General features: G+C 41.3%; 1 protein-coding gene across 2 annotated transcripts in view; it reads left to right on the forward strand.

The window, feature by feature from the left end:
- GLRA1 (glycine receptor alpha 1) overlaps positions 1-8475 on the forward strand; it is a 212106-nt gene extending 203631 nt beyond the window's left edge. Inside the window, exon 9 of one of the 2 annotated variants that reach the window (XM_075344321.1) lies at positions 1390-8475. In XM_075344321.1, the coding sequence (XP_075200436.1) occupies positions 1390-1707 (318 nt within the window). In that variant the 3' untranslated portion in view covers positions 1708-8475. The remainder of the gene's footprint in view (positions 1-1389) is intronic. The other variant, XM_075344322.1, reaches the window with a different exon arrangement.
- The last annotated feature ends 1382 nt before the right edge of the window (positions 8476-9857 follow it).

The raw sequence follows: 9857 nt of genomic DNA on the forward strand, positions 1-9857 counted from the left end.
CCAGCACCATTGTTCGTTCCACTTAGCAAATAACATGGCCACCAGTCTCCATATTTTTTTTTTGGTGTAAGTTTTCTTTTACTGTTTACTTTCGAAAGGGTACATCATCGATTTTTATTACCAAAAAGGAAGGTTAAGAAATTCTGATTAAAAAATGCAATTTTGGGAGGCATCTTTACTACTGGATTTGTATTCTCTTTTGTGACATTTGCTCTGTAATATCTCAAGCTGCCGTCTTTGCTATGACAACCCCAGACGGTTCTCCGAGTGCGGTTATTAAATCCCACTTTAGAGGACTGTATATTAACAAATGTGTCAACACAAATATAAGCTAAAAGAAGATTTATAGTGGAGACAACGGTGTCATGTGTGTTCCTGAAATTAATAGACAGTAACAGAAACTTTTCCATAGCATCATTACCACATGTTAGATATCAGTTTGGGGTTGATTGACTATATAAAGTAGACACGTGGGAGAGACCTGTCAATCAACTAGCATAATACATCTCTTCAAACTATGTTTTCTCTAACACATATCTGGCTGCAATAGTGCAGCCAGGATCTGATTCATAATGCCCATCATTACAAACACCTCCAGTTTTTATCTCACGACAGTCGGTGTGGTGGGAGAAGGAATACAGTAGAGCAAAGTGTCATAACAAATGGTTTTTGCTTTCCTTTCATATCACTATCGGCTCTGCTATATTTGTTTACCCCCATACAGACTAGCATTATCATCTCTGGTGTAGTTTCCATCTCCCCTCACTGACTGTCATGAGATGAAAGCTGGAGATGTTTGTAATGACACTCAGCTCTGCTACATAGTAGGTACAGAGATCAAAGTATTACATGTCCTAAGTTTTTCTGGGAACATTTTTTTTTCTACATGATGCCTCTTGCTAGTCAACTTTATGTAGAGGAAGAAGTACATAACCCTAGACGTGAATCTCAGCGAACACCTCCTTGCGCTTATCATAATTTTAAACCTAAGCATTACAAACTTATATCTTCACAATGTAGATGATGAATTAAAAAAAACTATATATTAGTCAGCTTTGCAGCCGCTATTCCATGACGTGGCCAGTTTAACGTGGCCAAACTGGTGCAGGACACGAGTCCTATAATGACTAGATATAGTTCTATCTCTCATGTACACATACATCACCGCGAACTCAGGTACACGTTAACAATGTAGTTTGAAGTCAGCCACTCATAGTTTTGTAGACATTGCAGATTTACAAGATCCATGTTTTCCTAGTAGCAGCCTATGAAATTTTATATGCCTAAATTTAGTTTTGTGGATGCCCAAATAGCAGGAAACTTCTAGAAACAGTAGAGAAGTGAGAGCCTGTTACAGAGGGTGCAACATTCTTGTCTTATTTTAAGTAGAGCCCTATGCTCAATCTTTTGCAGGAGGAGGACACCGGTGAAGGACGTTTCAGCTTTGCAGCTTATGGAATGGGCCCCCCCGCATGTCTCCAGGCAAAGGATGGGATCTCCGTGAAAGGCAACAACAATAACAACCCAACAAGCTCCGCACCCCCAGCATCAAAATCTCCCGATGAAATGCGCAAGCTCTTCATAAGCCGGGCCAAGTATATTGACAAGATGTCGAGGATCGGATTTCCTTTGGTTTTTCTTATATTCAACACATTTTACTGGATCATCTACAAGATAGTACGTAGCGAGGATGTCCATAAGCAGTGAAGACAAAAAGTCGGTCAAGGGTGGGTCGGGGGCGGACAATCTAAGAAAACTTTTGGATGTGGGTACACAATGAGTGAATCAATGATATTTCACTAATCCTTTATTGTACCCGTGTATCCTAGTGCTGTATGTTGGGGGCGCAAGGGTCATTTACAAATATGATATGAAAGGGGGGGATTAAACGGAAAAAAGGAAAAGGGTTAAAAAGAACAACCTGGATAAAGAATGGGTTTTCATAAAAAATAGAAAAAAAAAACTGTATTAACTTTGTGCAATAGCAATGCAGAAATGCATGATTTTAAGAATGTGGCAATATATATAAATATATGTATACATACAAATCCAAGGATTTGGGGCTTTAAAGTGTATATAGGCCTTAAGATTTACACGTGGACAGGTCTACAGAGTGGGGATGAATCCACTGAAGTTATTTGTAAAATACAAGAAAAGTGCCCGGATAATATATGTAAAATATGCAACATATAAATGTCTCTGATTATAGTCTCAATGCACAGAAATAATTAGTAGTGGTTAGAAAATATATAGTTTGCTCTTCTTCACTTATCGACTTGGCTCTGTGAGCCGTTTTTTGTTTTTTTTTGGGATGCATAGCAATCTGGAAATAATTATGGGATTTATTTTCGAATCCTATGATACTTTGTGATCATTCATGATCGATTTTGTTTTTTTTTGTTTATTTTTTTTAACCCAAAAATGGCCTAGGCGTATATTATGATGTATGTCCGATATCTCTCAAAGTATCCTGGTGATGACTATATTGCAGAAAAATCTGTATCTCCATATGCAGGTATGCCGGGAAAGGTCTGTGTATCAGAATATTAAATTATGGGCCCCTTTTTAACTCTAAAACTGCATAATCCAATTGGTTCTTTTGGGGCATTTTCTTAGTTAATGGAAGACCTGGCGTCAAAGATTTAGGGACACCCCCCCCCCAAACTATAAGAATTGAGCGAAAAGACGTGCAAGTGCTTCGTCCAGCCGCCACATTGGTAGTCCATAACTTCTTGACCTGTCCCGGTACTTCTTATGGTTAGTAGATCAGGCTTGACTTCATTTTTATGGTGTTAAGGCCGCTTTACACGCTGCGATATCGTGACCGATATCGCTAGCGTGGGTACCCACCCCTATCGGTTGTCCGACATGGGCAAATCACTGCCCGTGGCGCACAACATCGCCCAGACCCGTCACACTAGTTACCTGCCTAGCGACGTCGCTTTGACCAGCGAACCGCCTCCTTTCTAAGCGTCACAGCGACGTCACAGCTCCGTCACTGAACCGTCGCCCAATAGAAGCGGAGATGCGCGGGACGGGAGGCAGGTAAGGAGTGGTGTCACACGTACCGATGTGTGCTGCCGCAGGAACGAGGAACAACATCGTTACTGCTGCAGCAACAATATTCGAGAATGGACCCCCATGTCACCGATGAGCGATTTTGCACGTTTTTGCAAATCACACGCAACGGCATCGCTAAAGCAACCGGATGTGCGTCACAAATTCCATGACCCCAACGAGATCGCTTGAGCAATGTCGCAGCGTATAAAGCGGCCTTTAGGCCTCCTTTACATGCCCATTGTGTAGCTCCATATGGTCATCCGTCTGACGTCCGGATAGCAAACGGACAGGATAAACCTGTATACTTACCTATCTTTGGCGCTGCTATCACACTTACTTACGGTTCCACTTTTGCAGTCAGTGCAGTCAAAATTCATAAGGCATAATGTGAGGGACCCAGAAGCAAGTGTGACAGCAGCATCGGAGACAGGTAAGTATAAAAATACATTTATTTCAGTGATATGCATTTCTTCTGGTACGTGTCACATGGACAGCATGAACTTGTGTACTTACTTGTCTCCGGCCCTGCTGTCACACTTGCTTCTGGGTCCGCTATTGCAGTGCAGTGAATATTCATGAGGCATAATGAGCGGGACCCAGAAGCAAGTGTGACAGCAGCGCCGGAGTCAGGTAAGTGTAAAAGTCCATGTATTTCAGTGACATGAGTTTCCTCCGGGAAGTAGGGGAAAACTTTTCTCCTTGTGGAGATTGTCAAACCAATCTGGCTGCCAGTGAGGAAACTTATTGCTGCAATGCTCCTCTGCGAAATATTAAAATTGTCCCTTCTAGAAGGAAGGAGACGAACTCTAGTGCTTCCTATTGGAAGTAGTAATCCTCAAAGTCAAAAGTGACCCTTTTCATATGACTTAAGATTTATGCAAGATCAGAGCCTCAATTTGCAGACACGGTGTTTCGGGATGTTTGTCCCTCATCAGTGCAAAGTATGAGATCTGATCTGGTTGTATGAGAAGCTATAGTAGGGTCTAAGGGGAAAACTTTTCTCCGACGTGTCACACGGATCCCATCGGTGTGCGGTCCATGTGACATCCGTGCTGCGGGCCAAAAACAGACATATTGCCATGTGAAGTACATGGAGATGTGTGTGTTTCACATAGACACATGGTCTGTGCCAAAACACTGATGTGTAAACATGACTATTTGCATTGGCATACGTTTGTCCGTGTCTCAATTATGTGGCAAAACAGGCACCAAACGTACCGGAGACACAGACGTGCGAAGGAGACCCTAGGCTGTGGGCACACGTTATGTTTTTGCCGCCTTTTTGCCTGCAGATGGTCACAAATCTGCAAGGAAATCCTTATGCCAGCAAAGTCTTTGAGAACCCAAAGTGTTGTGCACACGTTCAGGATGGTTTTTCTTTGCAGAAAAAATCTGCAGCATGTCAATTCTTTCTGTTTGTGGCTGTTTTCACCATTGAAATCAATGAAAAAACTTAAAAAAGCAGCAAAAAATGCTACAAATTGCAGCAAAAACGCGTGATTTTACTTGTGTTTTTCCTGCCAGAAAATGCAGATTTGGTGCAGAAATTGCGGCAGAAAATGCAGATTTGGTGCAGAAATTGCTGCAGAAAATGCAGATTTGGTGCAGAAATTGCTGCAACCAAATCTGCAAAGTGTGCACATAGCCTTACGCTGTGCTAGGAATGTTGCAGGACTCCGGTCTGGCAGCCAAACACTATGGACGAATTCTTTGTACCAAGGACCTGTGACTCTTTTTGCTCAACTTCACCAACTATTAGAACTGAATCAGATCCCCCCATTAAGATGAATTTTACTAGAATGTGGAATGGCCCTTTAAGTTTTTCATTTGCAGTCAAATTATCTATTTAGATCTATCAGACTATATGAGCTTAAAATTAGTATTATTTACATTTATCAATATATTTTTGAAGTTTTTAAATTGTCGCTGTCCCTTTTAATTTGGCATTTCAACTTTAAAAAAGTTACATGCACTTTTTGAATCCACTTTGCAAGTTTCTGATGTTCTAAATGAGAATATTCTAAATTTAAAATAAAAAAATAAATAAACAAATTGGTAAAAAAATAAATAAATATTGCACCGTTTTGGGTATACAGCTCATATGCAGACCTATGTGCATCAAAGCCTGATGGTCAGTTAGGACTGACTATATCCAACCGTATATATAGACTGATCCTGTAGACTTGCATTACTCTCTTCCCCTCATCTTGCTTACTAATATCTATAAAGGAACATAAGTGCATATGGCATTTAAGGAACTTGGATGCAGCCTATAGAAAAAGTGCCAGAAAAAAAACTTTCATAGGATGTGCACCACATGGATTTTAATGGGAAATGTGTAATACTTAATATTCCCTGGGGAGGCGCTGTAGAGAAATTGATTACTTGCAGGATACTCGGAGATTGCCGTATGATCAGGGGCCCAAACAAAGCAAACCCTAAGGCTATGTGCACACGCTGCAGATTTGGAGCAGAAATTTTCTGCATCAAATCTGCACCTTCTGGCAGAAAAAAGCACCGAAAGCTGCATCCGGTTTTGGTGCTTTTTTTTTTATTTTTGCATGTATTTTTTTTAGTGAAGTCAAAGGGAGGGCTAAAAAAACGCAGGAAAAATGCCCCAACAATTGACATTCTGCAGATTTTTTCTGCATCAAAATCTGCACCAAATTTGCAAGGAAAAAAAACACAACGTTGGCACAGCACTTCAAAAGTCACATAGACTTTGCTGACTTCAGGAGAGGCATGCAGATTTTGCTGCAGATTTAAAAAAAAACAAAATAAAAGCCGCATCAAAAATCGCAGCGTGTGCACAAGGCCTTAAGGTATGTGCGCACAGTGCTTTAATGATTTTTTTTATGCAGATTTGGTGCAGATTTTATGCAGATTTATCACAAATCTGCATGTCTATCCTTATACCAGCAAAGTCAATGAGATTGCTGAAGTTTTATGCGCTCGTTTTTTCCTTGCGGATTTGGTGCAGAAACTAATTATTTGTTATGCTTTTTTGCCTGCGTTTACTTAGCCCTCACACCCATTGATTTCATTAAGAAAAATTGAAGCGTTTTTTGGTGCATTTTTCTGCCAAAAGGTGCATATTTGATGCAGAAAATTTCTGCCCCAAATACTCAACTTGAGCACATAGCCTTCGATGAGGAAAATAAGTCTAAAAATGAAAAAGCCTCAAAAAAACAAATCCTCAAACGTTGCCTAGCTCATTTCTTTCTAATATGCCATTTAGTGGACGTAGAAAAATATTTATGAGGTCTTTTCTAGACTTATTGTGAGTTATATCCTCCTGTATATAGAGGTAATATCAGGTGCTAACAGCTGGTAGAGAGTAGAAAGCACATGAGATGGTCAGATGATTATTATCATCTATAAGATCGGTAAATCTATATTCAGTAAAATGGAAAGCTCAGTGTGTATGGATTTAAATTAGGATCAGAGTTTTATTTTTTGTTTTTTTTTTTCTCATCAACAGCGCCTCCCTTGTCCTTGGGCTGTGCCTGGTACTGCAGCTCAGCTATATTTGCTTTCCCAAAGACAAAAGGTGTACAGATTATATCTAAGCTTCATACAATCCCCTTTAAGACCAGATACACAATGTACAGTAGCACATTTTGGTCCATAATAAGGTTTGTTTCTTCCATTTACTTCCATAAGGCTGAAGTCACACTTGCGAGTGACTTGTGCGAGTCTCGCTTCGCATCACCCGGCACGGCCGCACACTCTCCGGACAGAAATACGTGCAGCCGACCAGCTCCTGTTTGGAGAGCGTGCGGCCATGCCGGGTGATGCGATGTGAGTAACTCGCAAGTGGCACTCCGGCCTTAGGCGGGCTTTGCACACTGCGACATCGCAGGTGCGATGTCGGTGGTGTCAAATTGAAAGTGACGCACATCCGGCGTCGCATGCGACATCGCAGTGTGTAAAGGCTAGATGATACGATTAACGAGCGCAAAAGCGTCGTATTCGTATCATCGGTGCAGCGTCGGCGTAATTCATAATTACGCTGACGCGACAGTCCGATGTTGTTCCTCGCTCCTGCGGCAGCACACATCGCTGTGTGTGAAGCCGCAGGAGCGAGGAACATCTCCTACCGGCGTCACTGCGGCTTCCGTAGGATATGCGGAAGGAAGGAGGTGGGCAGGATGTTTACATCCTGCTCATCTCCGCCCCTCCGCTCCGATTGGCCGCCTGCCGTGTGACGTCACAGTGACGCCGCACAACCCGCCCCCTTAACAAGGAGGCGGGTCGCCGGCCACAGGGACGTCGCACGGCAGGTGAGTGTGTGTGTGTGAAGCTGGCGTAGCGATAATTTTCGCTACGCCAGCTATCACCACATATCGCTGCTGCGACGGGGGCGGGGACTATCTCACTCGGCATCGCAGCATCGGCCTGCGATGTCGCAGTGTGCAAAGTGCTCCTAAGTCTCAGTATTCTTCCCTAGATGCCCTAGTGATGTAATATTGTCATATCCAAGGCCTTAAATATGCACGTGTGCATGAACACTAAGGACGGGTTCCCAAATTATAGCTTTATGTTTTTATTTTTTTAATTAACTATATATCCTTCAATCTTGATATGGGCCTGTTGAACCTGTGTTGTCCATAGCAACCAATCAGGGCTCAGCTTTCATTTTTTGAACACCTCTTTTACAATTAAAGCTGAGCTGTGATTGGTTGCTATAGGCGAGAAAGCCATATCTTCTTTTTAGAACCATAGCAACCAGAGCTCAGCTTTCATTTTTTTTGAACAGCTCTCTTACAATTAAAGCTGAGCTGTCATTGGTTACTATGGGCAAGAAAGCCAGATCTTTTTTTAGACCCATAGCAACCAATCAGAGCTCAGCTTTCATTTTTTTTGAACAGCTCTTTTACAAATCAAGCTGAGCTGTGATTGGTTGCTATGGGCAAGAAAGTTAGATCTTCTTTAAGAATCATAGCAACCGACCTTAGCCCACCATTTTATTTTAGAAAAGCAAATTACACAGTGAATGCTGCATTGTGATGAGTAAAAAAGTCAGATCTTCTTTTAGATTCATAGCAACCAATCAGAGCTCAGCTTTCATTTTTTAAACAGCTCTTTTAAAATCAAAGCTGAGCTGTGATTGGTTGCTATGGGCAAGAAAGCCAGGTCTTCTTTTAGACCCATAGCAACCAATCAAAGCTCAGCTTTCATTTTTTAAACGGTTCTTTTAAAATCAAAGCTGAGCTGTGATTGGTTGCTATGGGCAAGAAAGCCAGGTCTTCTTTTAGACCCATAGCAACCAACCTTCGCCCACCATTTTATTTTAGAAAAGCAAATTACACAGCGAAAGATGCATTGTCACAAGTTTCTATGGGTAAAATTAGTAGGTTTTCCTTTAACACAGTTCTCAAAAGTCTCCTCAGTTTGTTTTTGTTTTTTGTTTTTTTTTTTTTAAAAAAATGGTGGAACCCCTTTAAGGATGTGACTAGAAATAAGTGACATTTTGGGCGTCTGTCGGAGAAGGCGCAAAATACGAGAGCGGCTGGTCTCATTTCACATAATTGCCTTTATATGAGGACAATACCCCGGAGGAGCAATATTTGCCATGATTATCTTCCTAATTACTAGAGAGAAAAAACAAAACAACTTTTCAAGTGAGAAAAGGAAAAAAAAAAAATAGTGATGGCGATGAGATTGCTGAGAGCTCGGAGAGTCGTCTACCACTAATGAACACAACTGTTGTTTCCTTTAGGATTATATTAAAAGAGCAGAAAAATCTGCAGTGCACCCAACACAGCGACCACATCCCATAATAAAGAGCTGTGGGATACAAAGGCCTGTCCTGCCACCTAGTGTCATTGCTGTGTATTGCAGAATCACTTAGTCGTGGCGGCGGACCCATGTATTTATTAGAAAGGGCACAATTACTGTATTTTTGGATTATGTTGTTAGATTTTTATGATTCCATCAGAGGAACTCGCATCTCAATGTGACACATTGCTGTTGTCAATAGCAACCAATCACAGCACAGCTTTCATTTAATCAGAGCTCTTTAAAAAATGAAAGCTCTGATTGGTCGCTATGGGCAACAAAGCATTTTCCTTAAAGGGTTATTCCCATTTCCAAGATCCTATCCCAATATGCAGTAGATTTATTATAATAATAATAATAATAATAATAATATTAAATCCATACAATTAGAAATGTAGTATAATTCTCCTGATTAGCTATGCCTCTTACCTCATCTGCAGGGTATTGCAGCTTAGGTATCCATGACTATAACCCTTTTAACACTTTTCAACATAGGATACACAGCTACGTCCTCAGGCTAGCATCACATCACCTGGAACGGCCAGTGGCTCTCCTGACAGGAGCATGTCAGCTACATAGAAATACGATAAGCTGTCACGCTTCTGTCAGGAGAGCCAGCAGCCATTCCAGGCAATGCGATCCTAGCGCGAGTCACACGCAAGTGTGACTTCTGACATAGGATATAGCAGTGTGTCCTATATTGAAACGTGTTAAAGGGGTATTCCCATCTCCAAGATCCTATCCCAATATGTAGGTATAATAATAATAATAATAATAATAATAATAATAGCACATACCTCCAATTAGAAATGTAGTATAGTTCTCCTGATTAGCTATGCCTCTTACCTCATGTGCAGGGCATTGCAGCTGAGGTATCCATGGTTCCGACCATAATAATAGCAAATACCTCCAATTAGAAATGTAGTATAGTTCTCCTGATATAGCCATGTCACTTACCTCATGTTTAGGGTATTGCAGCTTAGGTATCCATGGTCACGACCACGAGCGACTAACTA

This window comes from Anomaloglossus baeobatrachus, chromosome 4, assembly GCF_048569485.1.
Source record: "Anomaloglossus baeobatrachus isolate aAnoBae1 chromosome 4, aAnoBae1.hap1, whole genome shotgun sequence".
Taxonomy (NCBI): domain Eukaryota; kingdom Metazoa; phylum Chordata; class Amphibia; order Anura; family Aromobatidae; genus Anomaloglossus; species Anomaloglossus baeobatrachus.